The sequence below is a fragment of the Theropithecus gelada genome, chromosome 3 (genome assembly GCF_003255815.1).
Source record: "Theropithecus gelada isolate Dixy chromosome 3, Tgel_1.0, whole genome shotgun sequence".
Taxonomy (NCBI): Eukaryota; Metazoa; Chordata; class Mammalia; order Primates; family Cercopithecidae; genus Theropithecus; species Theropithecus gelada.
Genome location: NC_037670.1, coordinates 173219302 through 173243033, shown reverse-complemented (window position 1 = coordinate 173243033; position 23732 = coordinate 173219302). Strand labels below are relative to the sequence as shown.

Here is a 23732-nt window from a genome sequence, read left to right as displayed (position 1 = left end):
CGCCCGGCTATTTTTTTGTATTTTTTAGTAGAGACGGGGTTTCACTGTGTTAGCCAGGATGGTCTCGATCTCCTGACCTCGTGATCCGCCCGTCTCGGCCTCCCAAAGTGCTGGGATTACAGGCTTGAGCCACCGCGCCCGGCCTAAGTCTTCAGTTTCTATTGTAGTCCCTGGCTTGTATTAGATGCTCAATAAATATTTGTTGACTTAATGAATGCATATTAACCCTTCTCCTTTTCTTTATTCAACTGCAAACTCAAATGCTCTTTTCTGAGTTGTGTGCTTCCACTGTGGGTAAAGACCACAGTTTTTCTCTTCGTTTTAAACACAGCTAAACTGGCCCTGAATTGTATAGAATCCTTTTGATTTGTTGTTTGATCAGTACAAGTTCAGTCAGTGGCACAGTTACTTCCCTTGATTCAGATTCTGTAGAAGCCTAAAAGTGCGTTATCTCTTCCAATAGATGTGTCATACAGGCTGCTCTGGAGATCTTCTTTTTTTTTTCTTTTAAATTGTTCACGTAACGTTTTCTGTTTTAAAACAGTGGAATTGCCAGCCTGGGCACTGTAGTGAGACACTTTCTCTACAAAAAGTAAATTGAAAAAAATTAGCTGGGAGTGGTGGAGTGTACCTGTAGTCCCCAGCTACTCAAGAGGCTGAGGCAGAAAGATTGCCTGAGCCCAGGAATTTGAGGCTTCAGTGAGTTGAAATTGCATCACTGCACTCTAGCCTGGAAGACAGAGTGAGACCTCGTCCTTTCCAAAAAAATTGAAAAAGTAGAATTATATTTGGGAGTTTTTTCCTCAAATTCATTTGAAGTTAAGATTTATAAAAGTATGGGAGGCCAAGCTGGGATTGTCATTTGGACCCAGATGTTCCAGGCTGTAGTGAGCTGTGGTTGGGCCACTGCACTCCAGCCTGGGCAACAGAGTAAGCCCTGCCTCAAAAAAAAAAAAAAAAAAAAAATCTACAAGGTTAATAAAAAGTACTAGTTCTCCTAATTACTGCCTTTTTTTTTTTTTTTTTTTGAGACGGAGTCTTGCTCTGTCGCCCAGGCTGGAGTGCAGTGGCACAATCTCAGCTTGCTGCAAGCTCTGCCTCCCGGGTTCACACCATTCTCCTGCCTCAGCCTCCCAAGTAGCTGGGACTACAGGTGCCTGCCACCATGCCCAGCTAATTTTTTGTATTTTTAGTACAGGCGGGGTTTCACCACATTAGCAAGGATGGTCTCCATCTCCTGACCTCATGATCCGCCGGCCTTGGCCTCCCAAAGTGCTGGGATTATAGGCGTGAGCCACTGTGCCCGGCCACTACCTTTTTTTTTTTTTTTAACTAATGTTTTTAAATAATTCTAATCATCTGTTCATATTTTTTGTTTTTCATATTTAACATTTTATGTAAAATTTTTAGATTTTAAAATTTGTTTCTGTTATCACTTCTAAAAGTGAATGTCATTTTAAAAAATGAATGCCTTTACATTGGGTTGTTGTGTAACCTAATTCACTTCAAAAAATAACTTTATTTTGGAATATTTATTTATTTATTTGAGACAGAGTCTCGCTCTGTCGCCCAGGCTGGAGTTCAGAGGTGTGATCTCGGCTCACTGCAGCCTCCGCCTCCTGGGTTCAAGCAATTCTCCTGCCTGAGCCTCTCAAGTAGCTGGGATAACAGGTGCCCGCCATCACACCCAGCTAATTTTTGTATTTTTAGTAGAGACTGGATTTCACCATATTGGCCAGGCTGCTCTTGAACTCCTGACTTCCGTGATCCACCTGCTGCAAGACTCCCAAAGTGCTAGGATTACAAGCGTGAGCCACTGCGCCTGGCCACTTTTGGAATAATTTTGGATTTATATAGCCGTGGTATATTTGTTAAAACTAAGAAATCAGTATCAGTATGTTGTCATTAACTAAACTCAAGACTTTATTTGGATTTTTCCAGTTATTCCACTAATGTCCTTCTTTGGTTGGTTGGTTGGTTTCAGGATCCAATCCAAGATACCATAGTTCATTTAGTTATCATGTCTTCTAAGTTTTTCTGATCTGTGGTTGTTCTCAGCCTTTCCTTATTTTTCATGACCTCTTAATCGTTTTAAAGTGTATTGGTCAGATGTTTTGTAAGAATGTCCTTTGATTTCGGCTTATTGGATGTTTTCTTATGATTAGACTGAGGTTATGGGTTGAGGTTTGGGGGAAGGATACCACAGAGGTGAAATCCCCATCTCATTTCATCACATCAGGGAGTACGTAATAACAGCAGTACTTATCATTGCTCATGTTAATGGCTATGGATTTTTTCACAGAAACATTTCCCTTTCCAGACTCTTCTTTGGAAGTGAATCACTGAATCTAGCACACGCTCAGGGGGAAGGAAATTGAATTCTACCTCCCAGAATGGGGACATACACTCGTGTCAGTTGAAATTCTTGTCAGGAAGAGTTGTTCCTTCTCCTCCATTTGTTTATTTAATCACTTATTTATATCATAGACTTATGAATAATTATTTTGTTCTGTTTTAATACTGTTATGACTTATTCTGCTGCTCAAATTATTCCAGCTTTGGCCATTGGAGTTTCTTCTGTTTGCTTCCTGTCTTGGACCTATCCCTGTCCTTTCATCTTTTGAGCATTTCCCTTCTACTGGCTTGCCTTGTAGTTTCCCTGTCCCAACCCTAGAATCAGCTGTTTCTCCAGACCCTGCTTCCTTGTATTTATTGGAGGGTGGTATTTAGAAACAAAAGTCTTGGGTGCTGGGTATGCTTATTGCTCCTGGGGTATCACTGCTTCCAGGCCCTCTGTTGGACAGACCCTGGAAATGCATGTATTTCAGCTAACCTACATGTGCATACATACCTGGGTTTCTTTATCTATCTGCATATATTTTGAAATAAGCGTGAGTTCATATTGATATATCTGACTAATTCATTACCACCCTTTGCTTATTTGTAACTTCTTTCTGTGACATTGAGAAACTTGGCTCACATTATCTACACTTTATTTACTTATTTGTTTAACCCTAGTGTACATGTAGAGGACTTTCAGAATTACAGACTGTACCCTTATGAGAAACAAATTTACCAGCTAGAGTACTGTGTAGATTGTCCAAAGTTCTGTAGGTTAGCTTCCCCCGACCTCCTGCTCCTTCCATGAGACTATCTCATAAAATTATAATACTGTTAGACTTGCTGTATAGTTTGCATTCTATCCTGAGATCCCCTGACATCCTGTTTTGTTTTTATTTGCATACAGTTTATCATTTTAAAAGTCTTTATATTGAGTTAAATTTTTAATATAAATGTTATAATTCCTGATATCATTCATTGACCATTTATGTAGCTGATAGCCACTACTTTTTTTCTTTTTTTCTTTTTTTTTCTTTTTTTTTTGAGATGGAGTCTCGCTCTGTCACCTAGGCTGGAGTGCAGTGGCGCGATCTCAGCTCACTGCAACGTCCGCCTCCTAGGTTCAAGCGATTCTCCTGCCTTAGCCTCCTGAGTAGCTGGGACTACAGGCACGCACCACCATGCCTGGCTAATTTTTGTATTTTTAGTAGAGATGGGGTTTTACCATGTTGGGCAGGCTGGTCTTGAACTCCTGACCTCATGATCCACCCGCCTCAGCCTCCCAAAGTGCTGGGATTACAGGCGTGAACCACAGCGCCCGGCTGATAGCCACTACTTTTTTAATGCTGATACAGTGCTTACCATCTGCCAGGCACCGTCTATGCACCGTAAATACATTTACTTCTCATAGTGACTCTGAGGTAGGTACTCTTGAATTAGCCTTTTTTCATGAGGAGAGTGAGGCACAAAGCTGTTCAGTAACTTGGTCACAACTGCTAAGTGGGAGAAGTAAAACTCTTGCTTTTTGTTTAATACTGTGTATAGGACTTAGAATTAATAGGACTAAATGTTCTCTTGTTAGTTTAGTTTATTATTTGAATTTGATTTGAAATGGAGAGTGCTGCTACCCCAATTCTTTGCCCCATGTCTGTAACAAGCATTATTAATCATGACAGCACTCTTTTTGCTGCGCTAGGACATGGCCTGGCCTAAGGCCAAGAATCCTTACGGACACAACCCTCAAAGTGGTTGTACGAGATGAACTCTCCTTGCCATCTCTGATCTTTTCTGTTTTGAATCCTGATTCTCGTGCCCGGTGCATGGCACTGTGTACCTGCTTCTCCTGAATTCCTCTTTCATGGTCTTCCTTTTCACAGGGACAGGTTTTCTGTATTCCCCCTCAGGCACAGGATCTGCTTCTAAGTGATTAGTTTTTGTCACTTACCAATAGTTTAACATCTATATGTCTGAGTTCTCTTTATATTGTTTTTCTTATCCTTACCTACAAAATCTCATTTACCATTAATTTAAATTTCAGTATATTGAAACATGGATTGTAACTTTAAAAATAAATGAAATTGCCAAATGAGACTAACAGCTGCCTTCGAAGCATTTATACAAATAGGCACTATTGAAGACTGGAGAGTTATCAAAATTGGCATTTTTTTGGCAGTCTTGCTGTGAAGTAAACATTTTTAAAAGGGAGGGACATTGAGAATATTGTAATCATATTACTTACATCTCGTTGGGTTTGGATTTGACCTTACTTAGCCTGGTATTCAATTAAGAGTCAAAGTTGCCGCTATTAATTTAGTTGAGCAGGATAAATAGTATATGTAGTTTATTTTTTTCTTTAGACAAATAGAAACAGAAACATTTATTTGGCCAGACCAAATAGGTGATTATTCCCTTGATTTAGCAAATGCTTTAGGTAGAATTTTTAAAGAAGCATTAAGGGCTCTGACAATACCTATGGGACTTTTTTCAAATTACTCAGTTATTGGCAGCTGGGTAAGGAGGAACGGGGATGTCTGATTTAGGTAAAGACCTCTCACAAGTGGAGTAGGGGCGTATCTGGTAGAGAACAGTGCTGATTCCTTGGACTTGTGTGACCTGGCCACCTGAGAGGTAGGTAGGAAGGTGTGTCTTGGCCATGTCCTAGGGCCTCTGTAAACCTGAGAGGATGGAGGAAGCTCTACTTTTTCTGATGATGCTGTTGGTGATAATAAAGTAGGCTATGAGAGCCCATCTTCCATTAATTCAGACGTTCCTGTACAGTTGGCCCTCTGTAAATGAGATTCTGCATTTTAAGATTCAGCCAACTGTGGGTAAAAATATTTGAAAAGAAAAGTGTCTGTACTGAACATGTACATACTCTTTTCTTGCCATTATTCCCTAAACATAATAGTTTAACAACTATTTACATAGTATTTACATTGTATTAGGTATTTAGTAATCTAGAGACAGTTTTAAAGCAGGGATCCCCAATCCCCAGGCTGTGGACTGGTACCCGTCTGTGGCCTGTTAGGAACTGGGCTGTACAGCTGGAGGTGAGCTCCGCCTCCTGTCAGATTGTTGGCAGCATTAGATTCTCATAGGCACTTGAACCCTATTGTGAGCTGTACATGTGAGGAATCTAGATTGCGCACTCCTTAAGATAATCTTTTTTTTTTTTTTGGAGACGGAGTCTCATCTCACTCTGTTGCCTAGACTGGAGTGCAGTGGCATGATCCTGGCTCACCTCAACGTCCGCCTCCTGGGTTCAAGTGATTTTCCTGCCTCAGCCTCCCAAGTAGCTGGGATTACAGGTGCCTGCCTCCACACCCAGCTAATTTTTGTATTTTTAGTAGAGACAGCGTTTCACCGTGTTGGCCAGACTGGTCTCGAACTCCTGACCTTAAGTGATCTGCCCACCTTGGCCTCCCAAAGTGCTGGGATTACAGGCATGAGCCACCACGCCCAGCCATCCTTATGAGAATCTGACTAATGCCTGATGATCTGAGGTGGAACGGTTTCATCCTGAAACTATCTACCCTCTCCCCACTTTGTGGAAAAACTGTCTTCCACAAAACCAGTCCCTGGTGCCAAAAAAATTGGAGACTGCTGGTTTAAAGTATATGGGAGAATGTGTATAGGTTATGTAATAGTGTACTGTTTTATATCAGGGACTTGAGCCTTTGTGGATTTTGGTATCTGTTGCGGATCCTGGAATTAATCCTCCGTGGATATGGAGGAACAACTGTATATATGGTCTTAGTAATAAATATGTATCAGATACCCTCTGTATTAAGAAAAAAAAAAGGTGGGGGGAATTTCTTGCCTCATATAACTGAATAGTTCTGAAATTGGTTTAGGGAGGCCTGCCTGACTTAGGGCTTAGGTGATGAGACTACAGTTCTTTCTTGGCTTTGACTTTTGTTTTTTGTTGTTGTTGACTCTGTTCTTTGTAGGCTCTTCTCGTGGTTGCAAGATGGCTTCCAACAAGTCCTTGGGCAAACATTTTCCCAGGTTTAGATCTAAGGGGAGAAGAGAGAGAGCATTCTTGTCCTAGCATTGCAGGAAACTTGAGATTTTCACTGCACTGATTGTGGCCATGTATCTAACCCTGTACTGGTCAATATGTCTAGGGAGATGTACCTTGGTTAGGCTAAGGTCACAAGCAGCTTGAGTCAGCTTCCTCCAGTGTACTTGGTAGTTCTCAGAGAAGAGTTGGTGTGAAGTTCCCAAGAGAAGGGTGAATTGACCCTGGGTGGCAAAAACAACATAGCATCTACTCTAGTGGGATTAAGTGAGATGGTAAGGCATGGTGTTTAGGGTGTTTCTGAGTTTGGTTTGATTCATAAAATAGATTGTGAACACTGTAATTGCCCTTAATTTTAGTTAAATCTATGTAAATGTAAATCTGTGAGATGTCACTACGTTCTACTAAAGCTTTGATGGGCTCCTGCCATGTTCTGGTTTGGCTTTTGTATTAAAGAGCCGTTGTTGTTTTGGTTTCACTGTATACAGGTAGACTCTTGTTTTAATGAGTAAAGGTATAATCTGTTTTGAACAGGAAAAGCTGCTTTTGTATTCTGGATAAAGTTCATACTAGTGGGATTTCACCTATGAAACTAAACAGATCTTTGAAAAATTTAAAAACCATGTGTATTTACACTGTGTCCATTCAGTAGAAGTAGTTTAAATAAAGGCTTCTGCCAATATATGAATATTTAGAGCTGTATTTTATTATTTTACTTTTTTTGAGACAGAGTCTCGCTCTGTCACCTAGCCTGGAGTGCAGTGGTGTGAAGACAGCTCACTGCAGTCTCCACCTCACAGACTCAAGAAATCCTCCCACCTCAGCTTCCTGAGTAGTTGGGACCACCGGTGTGTGCCACTACACCTGACTTGCTTGCTTGCTTATTTATTGATTTGAGATGGGAGTCTCACTATGTTGCCTAGGCTGGTCTTGAACTCCTGAGCTCAAACAATCCTCCAACCTCGGCCTCTCAGAATGCTGGGTTTACAGGCTTGAGCGACTGTACCTGGCCTTGAATCTGTATTTTAATACTATGCTTACTTGGCTGTGGTGTTGTGAAAAGATCACTGAAAATGGAGTCAGAGACCTGATTTGAGCCTGTCGTTTGTTGTGGGGGAAGGAAGTCAGGGGAGCTAACAACTAAAGGCTCACTATATGCCAGGCACAGAACTAAGTGTGTTTGCATGTATATTTGGTTTTTGTTGCCAGACTTTGAGGTAGGTTTTATGGATAAGGTCTTTAAGGCAGTATCAGCTTCCTTTTTAAAAAGAAATTCTGGAAACTAAGTTTTAGGCTCAAGATCTCTGACTGGTAGGGTCAACTGAACCACAGGGTCTTAACTGTCCCTGCGATTTATCTCCTTTTGAGGGGGTTTCTTGATAATAGGGTGCACTTTACCTTATTTTTTGGCTCAAGCATGGATAGGCCACCCTTGCTTTTCATACCCGTAGCTACACTCTACAAATGATATGCTGATAAGATACAAGCTGCTTGTTATTGGTGTGGGTTAATAGACCTGTTTGTTTGCTTGTTTTTAAGTCTATAGCCGCCCCACCCCCAATCTACAATTTCACCTTCTGAGGTTTTAGTTACTCAGTCAAACCACAGTCTGAAAATGTTATGATATTTTGAGAGAGAAGACTATAGCTACCTAACTTTTGTTACAACATGTTGTTATAGTTGTTCATTTTACCATGAGTTATTGCTGTCAGTCTCTTACTGTGCCTTAGTTATAAATTAAACTTCATGGGTGTGTATGTATAGGAAAAAACATGGTATATGTAGAGTTTAGTACTATCTGCAGCTTTAGGCATCTGCTATGGGGTTGGGGGGGCGGTCTTGGGAGGTAAGTGGGGACTACTGTACAATTATCAGGCACACACAGGCTCTGGGATTTTACAAATGAGTAAAAGTGGTTCTTGCTATTGAAGCACTTACAGTGGGAGTAGAGTGAAAAACATGAAAATATGATTTTAGTATATTGTAAATGCTATGATGGTGGGAGTTTGTTTTGTGTAAAACATCCTTTTAATTGGTACCTTAAATTTTAATTTTTTTTCAGAGATCTACCTATTTAGTCCTACACTTTCAAAGAACTATCTGGACACTGTAGGTTTGTCATGATATACTTTATTCGGTATGTTATTAATGCTAGAAACAGCATGGGAAGTCTTCCAGAATATTAGACAAGGACAGTTCTAGTACTAAAACAAAATGCTATCTAATGTCTTCACCAAGACATAAAATATACACCTTAAAAAATAAGGTATATACTGGGCGCAGTGGCTCACGCCTGTACTCCCAGCTCTTTGGGAGGCTGAGGCGGGCAGATCATGAGGTCAGGAGATCGAGACCATCCTGGCCAACATGGTGAAACCCCTCTCTACTGAGAGTACAAAAAATTAGCCGGGCATGGTGGCAGGCACTGGTAGTCCCACCTACTTGGGAGGCCGAGACAGGAGAATGGCATGAACCTGGGAGGCAGAGCTTGTAGTGAGCGGAGATTGCACCACTGCACTCCAACCTGGTCTCAAAAAAAAAAAAAAAAAAGTAATAACACCCACATTATACATCAGTGAAAACTAAACACGTTTACTACCCTAGGCCTTATTGCACAGGGGTGATACCTCCAAGGAGAAATTTGTCTAGGCAATAGATGGACTAGAGGTGATTAGCTTATGAGCGAATGAGGCTACAGATCATTCCTTTTTATCTGATTCCTTTTTCTTTCTAGTTTCTAGGCCTTTGAAGTGCTAAGTGGTCTTAAATAATTTGCAGAGAATTAATTAAGTTCACATGTTAACTAGCAGATAGGAAGAAAACTATTTTTATGAAATTATTTTTAAAAAATAATGCTCCAGTTTCTTCCCATCTTTGATGTCCTTTGGTCCCACCTTACTGCCTTCCTAACACCATTTTCTGCTTTACCTCAAAGCTGGGGTCATCTTGAGTTTAGTCTTCTCAATCTGAGTGACTCTCAGCTTTACTCCACTTTAGCACCTCGCAGGCAAGGCCACACTTGGAAACTTTTCACTTGGAATAGTTCTATCTTGGTGGTTTCATCAGCCTTCTTTATGTCAAGCATAGTCACGTTCCTGCCCATTCTTATCTCTTCATTCCCTTCAGGTCCTCAGTCCTTTTAATTTGTGACTTTTACTCTCCAGGTCCATCCTTGTTAAATGTCTGCCAGCCAGACTTTAGTTGCCCCCTGTCCGGCTTTCTCTTGCTCAGACCTAAGATTCCTTTAGGTTCTTTCTTTGCCTTTTGAAATCCAGCTCAACTTTTAAGATTGAGTTCACTTGTTACCTTTCCTGCCATCCTTCTGCAGTTCCTAATATTCTTTTCTTTCCCCCAAAGTGCTTTTGTGTGAACAGTCAGCCTTCCACATCTGTGAGTTCCAAATCCATGGATCCTGAATTCATGGATTCAACCAACTGCAGATAAAAAATATTCAGAAAAAAATAAAGCATGGTTGCATCTGTACTGAACATGTCTGTACTGTTTTCCTTGTCATTCTTTTCTAAACAATACAGTATAACAATTATTTACATAGCATTTACATTGTATTAGGGATTATAAGTAATCTAGAGGTGATTTAAAGTATATTGGAGTCTCTCATATCCCAGGAAGCCAAGTAAAAAAAAAAAAAGTATATAGGAGGCTATGCATAGGTGATATGCAAATATTACACCACTTTATATCAGGGACTTTTGAGCATCTGTGGATTTTGGTTTCCGAGGGGTGTCCTGGAACCAATTTCCCAGGGATACTAAAGTACGTCTGTCTATTTCATACTATATTTTCCCCTCTATCTTAGGTAGAATATCAGCTCCACTGGGGTGAGGACTTAATAATATTTGTATATTCATTTTATTCAAGTTTGTATAAACTGCTTGGGTCATAATTATTTATTACATGCTTGAGAAAATGAATTTCTTTGCCCCTTTGTTACAGCTCTGAGTAAACAGCCATCTGCTTTCTCTGTCACCTGTTGGTGATTGAGTATTTCTGTAGAAAGTTACCCACTGACCTCAGGACTCTTATTCTAAATCTTCTTCTTAGGCAGTTTTCTCTGTGCATGAGGTTTTTATGTAAACAAATAGATGAAGCCTGCCCTACTCATTTATTTGTTCAAGCCAGAAAGTCACCTTCTTCTTCACTTTCCATATTTAAATCATCATTTGGTGGAAGTTCTGGTCTAACCAACTCTTGAATTCATGTACTTTTCCCTGTCATCGCCAGTGCGGTGTAGAAGCCTCTGTCACCCCTTGTCGGGATGCTGTGCTGCAGCATCTAACCTGGTTGCAGTTATTCTTTTACTCCCTCACCCCACACCCTTTTACTTAAGACACTAAAAGTGGCTTCCATTGTTCTTAAGATAAAGCACAAATTGTTAGTGTGGCCTGTAAAGTGTTGCACAGCCTGACAGAGAATGTCCTGCTAATAATTTGAAGGTACAGTATGATTTTAATACTTTAGGAGAAAATGTTCTAGAAAAAGATGCTTGTTTAGACTTAAGGTGAGGACTCTGCAGTATGAATTAGACATCGGGTGAACTATAAGCTGTCCATGCATTTGAACGTAATTGGTTCTTAGAGCCTGCAACTAAAGATAAGGCAGAATAATTTACTTTGCATTTCCTGCATTCCTCTTTTTGCTTGATAGCAGAAACCCCTCGTGTTAATAAAGGTGACACAAGAGGCAAAAATACAGACTTTATCACAGTGTTTAAGGAAAGGTGCATGGTTCCGTGTGTGGGGAGAGAGTACCTTTGTATATTTGTTATATGGTGAACTATATGGTTTCTACTTTTAGTACTGTTTGTAAATTTTACTTTTTCTTGGATTTACCTTTTTCAGTTATATTCCATTATGCCTTGCTCCTGTAACAGCTAATTTAATGATGAAAAACTTAGGATATGTCTTTATATTTTCTTCCCTCCACAAATGTGGATCTGATAGAGTTAAAAACTAGGTTGTGATATAATATACCTAATTCCTGTAATGGGATCATGTTCCTTTAATATGGCTACAATTTAGTGTAGAATTTTTGTAAATACAAGTATATTTTAAAAGTTGTATTAAATAAAAACTTAAACTTTCAATGAAATGTTTTAAGGATTTAACCATGCAGCACAAATGAGCACCTTTCTGCAAATACCAACAGTGTAATATGTGTCATTTCTTCACTGATTGTTAGTTTGCTGCTGATTAAAACACAGGTGATCATATTCAGGCTGGTTAGATTAGTGATTTTAATATGAAACCATTGCTTTTAGAATAATCATGGGCCAGACTGGGAAGAAATCTGAGAAGGGACCAGTTTGTTGGCGGAAGCGTGTAAAATCAGAGTACATGCGACTGAGACAGCTCAAGAGGTTCAGACGAGCTGATGAAGTAAAGGTATAATTTTATCTTTTGTGAAAAATGAATATACAATTAAGGATAGGTTTTTTTCCTCTCCTAAGTTCAATACGTTTTTATTTAAAATAATATATTTCTAGCTAAGTTTGTATTTACAGTAAGATAAGTGAATACTTGGAAGCTTAGGTTCTTGATCTGTCTTAACATTATGCCATGCACATTAATCACTGTTTGTTTAGTATACTTTTATTTGCATGTGCAGACTCAGGACCTAAATATAAAGGGATGCATTTCATGATTTTATGTCTTTAAAGTCATTGTGATTAAAAAAAAAAAAATACACACACACACAAAGTCAACAAAGCATTGCAATAGTTTCCTGTTCTCTAACCACTTGCAATAAAATAATAGATGTGGTGTTTTTGTATTATTTGAATGTGGGAAACTATAGTGTAAAATCTATATGCACCTAAGAAAATGTTCTTGATATTTTTGAGAATACACTAGATTTTTAACCAGCTTTAGAGGTGTTACACATTTTCTAACGATGAACAATTTCTCCTCTCCTCTCCTTCATTTTTTTTAAAGAGTATGTTTAGTTCCAATCGTCAGAAAATTTTGGAAAGAACGGAAATCTTAAACCAAGAATGGAAACAGCGAAGGATACAGCCTGTGCACATCCTGACTTCTGTGAGCTCATTGCGCGGGACTAGGGAGGTTGGTTAACATAACATGTTGTAGTAATTATCATCACCTTTTGGTTTTTGCTTTTGGAACATTTGTGTGGTTATTGGGAGGAAATCATTGACCTCAGGGTGTCCATCTTTTTATTGCTATTTCTTTTTAATGTGCAACTGTTAATGGCTGCTGTAGATCACACTATTAGCTATTTCTATAACAGAATTCTAAGTGTTTGGAATATACTTTGAACTAGGTAGATGCCTAGATTTTATAAGAATGTTGATTAAAAAAAACTTTTAAATCAAATACTCTTTAATATCCTCATCAGATCACTATTTAGAGCAAGGTTTTCTGACTCACTGTTGTAACCCCAATTTGAATTAGCCATGTGGTAAGAAATGTTTTCATATTCATGAACAGGAAAGCTTTTTATTATATATGTTGTTCAAAGGCTAAGCCTCTCTATAAGAATTTTTAAATTTCGTGTTGAGAGATTGGAATTTCTTTTTCTATTGTACTTTCTGAACGAGGTAGCTCTTAATTACTCCAAGAGTTTCCTATTTTCAAAGAAAGGCAGTAAATCTATGGTAGAATCTATAATTAAATATCCCGTTAAAACATGATTGCAGCAAGATGAGAAGAAAATGGCAAAAGCCTAAATAGCTTAGGCATTTCTGTTTTTAAGTGCCTGCGTTGTATAGAAAGACATGGCATAGGATATTTAAAGGGGAGTTGAAGCAAAAGGGGAAAGAGTAATTTGGAATTAAAATTACACTATGTGGTAGATTGTTTATCTGAATGTCTAAATATGAGAAGCACCTAAACAATGGAATTTAAGATAATTTTTCAATGAGTAGCCATTTTTAATATAACATTATTTAACAAGCAACAATTTGCTGTTGTATGAGGCCTTCTGGAGATTGTGTGACATACATGCTTCAAATACTTGCCAGTGATATCCCAGCAGCAGCAGACATAATCCTAATGATGATTTCAGTGATATTCTTGTAGTCTTGATGGTGACACTTGGAATGATTCTTAGCCATTTATGCATTTGTTAGGTGACACCTCTGTAAAGCTCTGACTTGTAATTGTATAAATATTTATTATACACTGACACTTTCCTCAACATCTGGTACAGGCCAGAGCCTAGATGTTAGAGGTCAGTGGCATGGGGGAAAGGGATTCTTTTTGATGCCCATCAAAACGTTCTTAAAGGGAATAAGGATGGGGCTTTTAAGTAATTGTTTTGAAAGTTTTTATCTGGTGACCTTTTAGAAATGTTGACGTGAAGGAAAAACCTCATTTTCTCTGGAGGAATAAATCTTAGAAATTTGGAGAAATTAGATAGATTCACATGGAAAACCTATTTTTGCCACCCATAATGAATCTCAGAATGCTACCAAAAGCCTAACTTAGGTTTATAATAAAAGTCAGCAGCAGTAATGATATGTTACTGTGCTTGGTACTTTGTACACATTATCTCATTTAATCTTCATGATAAGAAGTAATATGCTTTTTTTTTTTTTTTTTTAAATCCAGGCAAGGAAACTGAGCCTTAGAAGCATTTAGTCAGTTTGCCTGCTCTAATGATCTGATGTGGGCCCAGAAGAGCACACTTTGCTCAGACACATGAAGTATTAGTGAAGTACATTATTTACATACAACTTGAATTGCTCATAGTATAATATTTGGCATTAAATTTAAGAGTATTGTTTGTTCAAGTGGATATTACTAATTGAAATTTTTTTTAAATTTTGTCAAATGGCGACAAGTCACTGAATATAAAGACACCTAATTTTCGTGAGTTTATGTGAAAAATTGTGAGAAGAAATCAGCATTTTAATAAAACAAAATTGTTGTCTAAACTTAGTACTTCCACAGTACCACACACACGGATTGAGAATAAACATTTTCACAGAATATGGGGGAAAAGGAGGAAAATAATCCCCAGCCTTAGGAATTCAGTTTTTGTTGCATAGAACTCTGACCTGATTAAGATCATTCGTTTTTTTTTTTTTTTTTTTTTTGTCGCCGGTATGGGTAGCTGATCCTGCTTCAGATGATCCATCTATTATTTCCCCTTTCCCCCTTTTCAAACCATCATCACTGACTTTTAGAAGCCAAAGTTTATATTGTTTGTGGTAAACTTCTTGGTGTTATCACAATAAATCATAAAGCTTTAGGGCTAAAAAGGAGCGTAGTGGTCTCATGGTCCAACCTCCTGACTTTTCAGATGAGAATATATCCCTGTTTATTTTTCTTTGGTTTAAGCATTTCCATCTACATATTATTTCTTTTATATATTTGAAAGATTCTAGTCTGAAGTAGGTCAGGCAGGAGGAGAAAATAAAAGTGAGTCTTGTTTGGCAAAGACTTTCCTAGTGGTAGGCTTGGCAGAATTTCCGACTGCAGTGTTGATTCAAACACGTTAAGTCTATAGCATTCAACATTTGAAGTGCCATTATAGCATTGTTTTAATTAACTGCTTGCTTTTATAAGCTAATTATATGTAAATGCTGGTGTCTTCAATTTAAGTCCTCTGCAGCATGACAAATCAATGACAATCATTAGTTCTTTTGTCAGGTCTTAAACTTACACTACCGTTTTTGTAGTTGTAGAAGTGGATATACTCAGTTTGAAAATGACTGATTTTCTCCAGGTTATTTTAGTAAAGAATGTCTGACAAAAGTTTACTGAAGTGAGTGCTTTAGATGCTGACTTCAGGTCAGGGAGCTCTGCATTTGAACCCAAAGACCACATCTCTAGTATGTGGTTTTCTTACTATGTGTGGTTTTGTTTTGTTTTTGTGACAGGGTCTCTCTCTGTTGCCTAGGCTGGAGTGCGGTGGTACAATCACAGCTCACTGCAGCCTTGACCTTCTGGGCTCAGGCGATCCTCTTACCTCAGCCTCCTGAGTAGCTAGTACTACAGTCACATACCACCACATTGGGCTAATTTCTATCTATCTATCTATCTATCTATCTATCTATCTATCTATCTAATCTATCTAATCTATCTATCAGATGGAGTTTCGCTCTTATTGCCCAGGCTGGAGTGCAGTGGTGCAATCTCGGCTCACCGCAACCTGTACCTCCTGGGTTCAAGCGATTCTCTTGCCTCAGCCTCCTGAGTAGATGGGATTACAGGCATATGCCACCATGCCAGGCTAGTTTTTGTATTTTTAGTAGAGATGGGGTTTCATCATAGTGGTCAGGCTGGTCTCAAACTCCTGACCTCAGGTGATCCACCCACCTTGACCTCCCAAAGTGCTGGGATTACAAGTGTGAGCCACCACACACATCGGGCTAATTTTTTTTTTTGTAGAGACGGGGTCATGCCATGTTTTCCAGGCTGGTCTCGAACTCCTGGGCTCAAGCAATCCATCTGCCTTGGCCTCCCAAAGTGCTGGGATTATAGGTGTGAGTCACCGTACCTGTCCCTTAATGTGTTTTTAAGATACTTTGGGGTAACTCTTTTTTGTTATTGAGATTACAGAATCTAAGCAGTGTTGTTCATAGAATTTTAATACAGAATGTGTTTACTTTTAAAAAAAACACTTCTGACTTTTTGAAGACAGTGATTATACATGTTTTACATTTATTAATCTTTTAATCTTTTAAAGAAGCATCCAGCTTCACAGTGTCATTAATCAATACGTATAGGTCGAGGGATGTACATTTTATTCCCATAATATGTCGCTGTTGGTCAAGGAATTGTTTCTAGGTGACTTTCGTAACTTTGTCTTGTCAACCAGTAATAATTATGTTCCGTAGGTCTTCATATTGGTAGTTGTATTCTTCAGTGTGTCTCTTTTTCGAGTTTTAATGAAGAAACTGGTGTAAAAGTTACTCTTGAGGTTCTCATTAATGTATTTCTTTTTCGTACATCTGCCCATTTCTTGCTGATAATCACAAGACACTTCTTCACTGACTTCATATCGAAATGTTTTCTATATGTGTTATGACTTAAAGAGAGGTTTGCTTAGATAATGCCTGTCTTCCGGGCAAATGGTATGATTAGTTTAGTAATTTAATCCATCTTGCTAATATGCATTTCTAGATTCCCAGAATATAATGTTCTTGTAAGAGTTCTGTATCTTGTTTACTAATGGATAGAGAGAATTTGGTGTATATTCTTGGGGCTTCAGAATGTCTAAAATAGAGGCAGCACCAGAAGGGGATCATGGTCCTCATATGAAGAATTTAAAAACTTTTGGACTTTTAAATATTAACACATTTGCTCTTCTTAGTAATATTTGAAATGATTGTAAGTTCATTGCTTAGCATTTGATATTAGCAGATGTTTTTTGGGGGGAGAAGCTTCTATCAAAATAATGTGCAAATTCTTTTGTATGTTGGCAGTTTGGACTTAACATTTTTGTTGAAGGAGAAGAAAAATACCTGGTTTACATGTCAGCACTCGATTGCATTTTTTATTGATTTAGTAATGAAGTTCCTTCAGTTAATTGTAAATGAAAATTTAGTTACTGTTTACAAAGAAAAAATAGTATCCTAGTGTATTTCATGTATAATTTAGTGTACTTTACTCAGATACATTCGAGTGTAGTAGCATGGTTTCTTTATGTATTTCAGGATTATAGGCCCTATAGGTTTAGATTCTCATGAGCCTTTTGAGCGAATATAGCAGAAAGCTCGTCACTTTTCTCATGTCTTTGAATTAAGTGGATGGCTCTTCAAGTGTCTTACTCTTAGTCTGAACATATACACTCATTCTTATCGACTCAAGGAAGCGGTCTCTGAGTTGCTTTCTGTGACTCCTTGCCTCTTTTTAACTATTGTTGGTATTTACTTGGAGAGTTGAGTCTTGTTAGGTTAACTGTCAGTCGTTCCCACCTGTATAACTTGTAAATCCATGCAGCCTTTGCTTTCTTTCTGGCTTGATTTAGGCCGAAATAGATGTAACATTTCTTAAATGATCATATAAGGGTTTTTTTTTTTTCCCCTTTTGAACGTAAACTAATGTAAGCTTTTTATGCTTTTCCAAAGGATTAGATAAAAAAAAAAAGGACATTTGAGTTTATATAACATTATATATTAAATACATGTCATTTATTATGTTTATATTTTAAATTTGATTATGTATCTTCAGTTTAAAGGGTGAATTTTAAAAAGTCAAATTTAGGCAACTAATAAAACTAGCAGAAGTTGCTTTCATTTGTGGTTTTTCTCCTAGAATATTGTGTATATAGTTTGTGTTTTATAAATTATTGTTATAAATGTCATGTATCCCCAAATGCAAAACCGAGTTCTGACAACTGTTAAAAAATAAAACAACAAATCCAAACAAACAAAATGCTTGCTTAATCTGGAAGGTTAGAAATTGTTTTAATCTCCGAAGAAACAAGAAAATTACATTAGATCTAGGACTTTTTCATAATTTAGCTTTATAATAGGGATTGACTTAAATTTACTCCTTAGGATTCTGTCTTACCTTCTCTTAGCAGATTTTATAAAAGAATATCACTTAAGTAACATTTTGGGAAGGCTGGGCACATTTCACAAGCTACCTGACAAGGCAGTTTTATACTAGCTAATGTGACTACCTTTCGGGCTAATGAAACTAGTTTAAAAGTTTTTTGTTTTTCTCTCCACTGAACAGATCATTGTAAAATGATTATTGTAAAAATTTAGGTAACACAGAAATAGGTAAAACAGAAAGCAAAAGTCCCTGTAGTCCAGCTGCTCTGGCTTTTAGTCTTTCAGATTTCATTTTCTGTATATACTACAAGGTTAATAATATGTATTTTATTTTTAAAAATTATTGGCCAGATAATACATCCGTTCCATTTTGGGATATCACTTTACAACCTCTGGTCGAATTTTCATTCTTTTAAAAAATGTGTATGTTTGACATTATGGATATACCATAACTTATTGCCCCATTCTTGATAGATATTTAGATTTTTAGTTTTTACTTTTGCAATCATTGCTGTAGTGAACTTCATATACATCCTTGCATCTTTTGAGTAATTCTGTAGAAGTTCCTAGAAATATAATTATTAGATCAAAATGATATGCATATTTAAAAATTTAGCGGATATTACCAAATGCACCCTCAAAAGTTTTACATTACACCCCCACCAGCTGTTTATGGAATGTCTGTTTACCTGTATTCTCAACACAATGTTTTCAATCTTAATCTTCAGTCCAATAGGTAAAACTTTGTTAGAATTTGTTATACCGTGTCTTAATTATTAGTGAAGTTAAGTGTCAATTACTGTTTGTTTATATTTCTTTTGTGAATTGGCTGTTACAGTGTTGGATCTTGTACAATTAGGTTGGGCTTTTTCTTACAATTCATAAGGACTTTTTGTATATTACAAATACTAGTTTTTGACTGGGTGCAGTGGCTCACGCCTGTAATCCCAGCACTTTGGAAGGCCAAGGTGGACAGACCATTTGAGATGAGGAATTCTAGACCAGCCTGACCAACATGGTGAAAGCCCATCTTTACTAAAAATACAAAAAAATTAGCTAGGTGTGGTGGCAGGCACCTGTAGTCCCAGCTACTTGTGAGGCTGAGGCAGGAGAATGCCTTGAACCCAGGAGGCAGAGTTTTGAGACTCAATCTCAAAAAGCGAAAAACAAAAAATAGTTTTTTTGTCGTATGTTTTGCAGATTTTTACCCCCATTTTGATATTGTTTCTGGTATAACTTTGTTATACACTTCTTTTTCTTTTAAGTTTTGTGTTTCTTAAAGGTTCCAAAAGTCTTTCTTCACTTCAAGATTATAAATTATCTACCTATCTTTCCTTTAGTTCTCTGTTTTCATTTTTATATTCTAATATCATTTAACCCATCAGGAATTTCCTTTGGTGTAAAGAATGAGTAGGGGATTTGGTTTTTAATGTTGTTCTTTTTAGTTTCCTGGTTGTTTCAACACTATTTACTGAGAAATTAATGAATAGTGAGGGGCAGTTGTAAATTCGTTTTCGAAGATGAGCAGAATCAGCCTTCTTGGTTGGTAGTTCCCTCGGCAGTTTTACCACTCGAGCAAGACCTGAAGTGTTTCCCTTCAGAAACCACAGCCTGTGCCATCTTGCTCACTCACTTTTTTTTCTTTCTTTCTTTTTTTTTTTTTTTTAATTTGACAGAGTTTCGCTCTGTTGCCCATGCTAGGGTGCAGTGGTATCATGTTGGCTCATCTCAACCTCTGCCTCCTGGGTTCAAACTATTCTTGCGCCTCAGCCTCCGGAGCAGCTGGGACTACAGGCGTGCACCACCACACCTGGCTAAGTTTTGTATTTTTAGTAGAGACAGGGTTTCACCATGTTGGCCAGGCTGGTCTTGAACTCCTGACCTCAAGTGATCCGCCCACTTCAGCCTCCCAGAGTGCTGGGATTACAGGCCTGAGCCACTGCGCCTGGCCTTGCCCACTCACTTGAACTCGAACCTCTACTACTTTATAGTATTAAGCCCAGATCCACTGATTTTAGCAAGGCTTCAAAACCATTTTACTACCACAGCCTATATAAACTATAGATTTATGTAATACTCTCTGTTACATTTCAGTTATTTTTCCCCCAGTGACAGAAATTGTTCTGTTTCTACTCACAGGAGTGTTATTGAATTAGAAATTTGAGTTTACATGTGATGGATGAACATCGCTCTTGTTACCTGCTTCATGTACTTTTTTGAGTGCCTATGTCCTGTGATGATTATTCTGTTTCTGATCTCCAGTACTTAGCAAAACTGGAGTTTTTCCACAAAGCTGCAGATGAGGGAATGATTTACCTTAACAGCCTTTCAGGGTTTTAACCTAGGATTAACTAGGTTTGCATGTTTGTTATTCCTTTCATTCAGGGCCCAGCTTCTGAAGGTAGGATGCAAGGAAGAGCTTTAAGGATCTAAATTTCCTCTGAGCCTGGGCAACATAATGAGATACTATCTCAATAAAAAAAATAAATTAGCCAGATGTGGTGACACGTACCTGTAGTCCCAGCTACTTGGGAGGCTGAGGTGAGATAATCACTTGAGCCCAGGAATTTGAGGCTGCAGTGAGCCATGATTGCACCACTGCACTCTAATCTTGGCAACAGAGCTAGACCCTGTCTCAAAAATAAAAGGGGTCTAAACTTTCTGATATTGTATTCCAAATATCCTATGTTAAATGCTGCGTTATCATCCCCTGCCCCTTGGAATGTAGAAACCGTCACTTACAGGATAAAAGTGAACTGAGAAGCAAATACCCTTGTGTTGTAGGGTAGAGGTTCTTCACCCAATCTGGAATCAGTCTGTAACAAATACTTAACAACACAAACTGAAATAATTTACAATCTGATATGAATTACTCTTTTTCATTCCTTAACTCCAACACTCGATTAGTTGCTTTCATTAAATACATCTGTGTTGATACCTTTACAGGGTTTTTTCTTCCATTTTTATTTCTGCCTTTCTCCTGTAGGAGCCACTCATTTCTTTTCAAGTGTCTTCTTCAGTCACCCTTCCCCTATTTTGCCTTCTCAACCTGATTATGAATTCACTTCCATTATTGAGCTTCTGTTTATCCAAATTTGCTATTTATCTCATTGCAGTTTTTCTTCAGTGCTTCCTTTGCGTAAAAGTAGCCTGAACTTAAATTATATACATGGTCATTTTCACCAGAAGGGCTAGCTAATTTAAAACTTGGGTGTATTATCTTTTCTTTCCTCAAATCCTGCAGAATATAGGGTAGTTTCAGAAATCACCCCCAGCTTTTCTCTAGACTTGGCGGCAGCTGATGCTTTCTTCTGACTCTTCCTCTCCTGGAGTGCCGACCTTCCTGCACCTTCCTCGCTGTTGTCACATGGAAAGGCTACAGGATGTTAGACAATGTCAACAGTTCACTGTGTCTCTGGCATGAAATAAATGGACCAACCAGTATCCGAGAATATTTTTTACTTGGCTAACTGATTGTATATTTTCCCCTATATGAAAGTTGGACTTAGCCCTTATCATGTTAAAGGTTATTCAGAGGCAGGATGGCCATGACTGTTATCTTTGGGATGTCCTGCTGTAAAATGGGGAGTCATACCTACCTCACAGGGTAGTTGTGAAATTTAAAGAAGCTAACTTTGGTAAAGTCTCTAGCACAGTGCTTGGCACATAGTAGGGTGTGTTAATTTCTTTCCCTTCCCTGCAGGCCATTCACCTGCTCTTCCCTCTACGATTTTCCATAACACAGTTTTTACTTGGAACCAGCCTTCTGCCAAGAGTCTCAGTTTGGTTGTGTACTCCTACAACTACTATTTTTGGCTTGACTTCCCTCTCCAGCTCCCAGTGGTCCAGCCACACAGTCGCCTATTGTACCAGCTGGTTGATGTAAGTCTATCCATCCTCAGAGGAACCTGATTACTTACCAGTAAACTGTGTTTCTCTGAAAATGTAGCATCCTTGGTAATGAATCTAGCCCCTGCCCCCTTTTTTTTTAAACCATTGATGAAGAATCATCTCTAACTTCCTTGTGTGATCCTCAAGTTGGAACTGGAATTAGAGAATCTAATTTGTTGATAAAGGTCTCCTAGTAAGTTCCTGAGTCCAGGACACATGGCTCTGACCAGCTGAAATGTGGAGACCCATGAGGTAAAAATTCTTTTCACTACTCTGAGTGACATGAGACTTAATTATGTAAACTGTCAAGGATGATACATTTTCAAAGAAAAATAAGTTGCTGGTAAGTAACTGGGATTTTTGAGTAATTTTTCTGTAAGTCAATAAATAAGAATCCCACATTTGTTTTTACCAACAAATGCTTTTGCATTTGAATATTTCATAAATGAAAGGAATATGGTTAATAGTCACGGTTAATAGTTAAAGAATGGGATAGGTTTCTAGAGATACTAGAAATATAATGAGGTGGGGGTAGACCATCAGTTTTCTAAATAGGTGCTCTCTTAGCTTTAAACAGAAATTGAAGTCTCCATTAGAGAAAGTCATCAAATGTAGTCTGTTCATTCCAGAAACATTTTTTGAGTGCCTACTGTTTTTTTGAGACACTGTGCTGAGTATCGTTTCAAGATAGAGGTGAAGCCACACTTGGCTCGGCTGCTTTTGCCCTCAGAGAGCTTATTTCTTGTTTCTTAGTGACTCTCGCATGACTCAGAACTGAGGCGATGGGATACTGGGGTATGACAGAGGTATGGGATTGGAAGTAGTATGTAGTGCTGCAGCCTGTGCCTTAATATTTTCTGTGCTTCCATAAGTTCTTTCTGTTAATGGGAAAAATCAGCTGACTTCATTCAGGATTTGCAGAGTATTTGCTATATCACTAGAACAACCATAGATGAAGCAAAGCCAATGCTCCTTTCTCGTAGTTGAAAACAATATTCATTCTCTAACCCTTATGTGCGACTTTGGAATTAGGTGTTAAAGCAGGTGAATAAGTCAGAGTTGGAGAGGCAGCCCACTCCCCCTTAAGCTTTAAAAGCACTTCTTCCTTCAGAAGCCACAGAATTTATTCATTCCTGCCAAATGTAAAAAAAATCAGAATTTTCTTTTTAAGAAATGAAAATTGTTTTGTACTTTAAGTCACTGGATAGTATTTAATACTATCAGTATCACTAATTATATTCATTATATTCAGTAATTATAAGCACCTCCACCCCCAAATTTTCCCAGTTAAGTAGAAGGAAGGAAAGAAGACTTGGTAGTACTAATAAGTTGTTGTTGGAGGAAATGCTCCTATTACATTGTCATATGTCTCTATTTTATTTTTTTTTTGAGGCAGGGTCTCACTCTTGTCACCCAGGCTTAGAGTGCAGTGGTGCTGATCACAGCTCACTGCAGCCTTTGCCTCCCAGGCTCAAGTGATCCTCCCACCTCAGACCCTCAAGTAGCTGGGACCACACAGGCACGTGCCACCTTGCTGGGCTAATTTTTTTGTGTTTTTAGTAGAGACAGGGTTTCCCCATGTTGCCCAGGCTGGTCTTGAACTTCTAGGCTCAAGTGATCTGCCCATCTTGGCCTGCCAAAGTGCTGAGATTATACACTTGAGCCACTGTGCCCAGCCATGTCTCTGTTTTATATAGTAAATACTGCATGGCTGTAATTGTTATTTTACCCCATGAGCATTGCAAGGGCAAGAACTACAGTGCAGTAATTAATTAAGCTCACGGGTGTTGCAGTCAGACTTTAAATCCAGGTTTTAATCCTGGTTTTGTAATTTGCTACCTTTCTGACTAGACAAATTATATAACTTCTCTGAACCTCAGTGTCCTCATTTGTGAAGTTTTGATGCTAAAACTATATCATAAGGTTGTAATGAATAATTAAGATAATGTATATAAGCACTTAGCACAGTGCCTGCAACATAGTACGTGCTCAATA

At 38.2% G+C, this 23732-nt stretch overlaps 1 protein-coding gene across 6 annotated transcripts in view; it reads left to right on the top strand.

Moving 5' to 3' along the window:
• EZH2 (enhancer of zeste 2 polycomb repressive complex 2 subunit) overlaps positions 1-23732 on the top strand; it is a 77675-nt gene that overhangs the window by 25606 nt on the left and 28337 nt on the right. For 3 of the 6 annotated variants that reach the window (XM_025379824.1, XM_025379823.1, XM_025379826.1), the window contains exons 2-3: positions 11640-11763; positions 12313-12414. In XM_025379824.1, coding sequence (XP_025235609.1) covers positions 11647-11763; positions 12313-12414 — 219 coding nt within the window. In that variant the 5' untranslated portion in view covers positions 11640-11646. Of the gene's footprint in view, positions 1-11639; positions 11764-12312; positions 12442-23732 lie in introns of all 6 variants that reach the window. The other 3 variants (XM_025379825.1, XM_025379821.1, XM_025379820.1) reach the window with 1 other exon arrangement.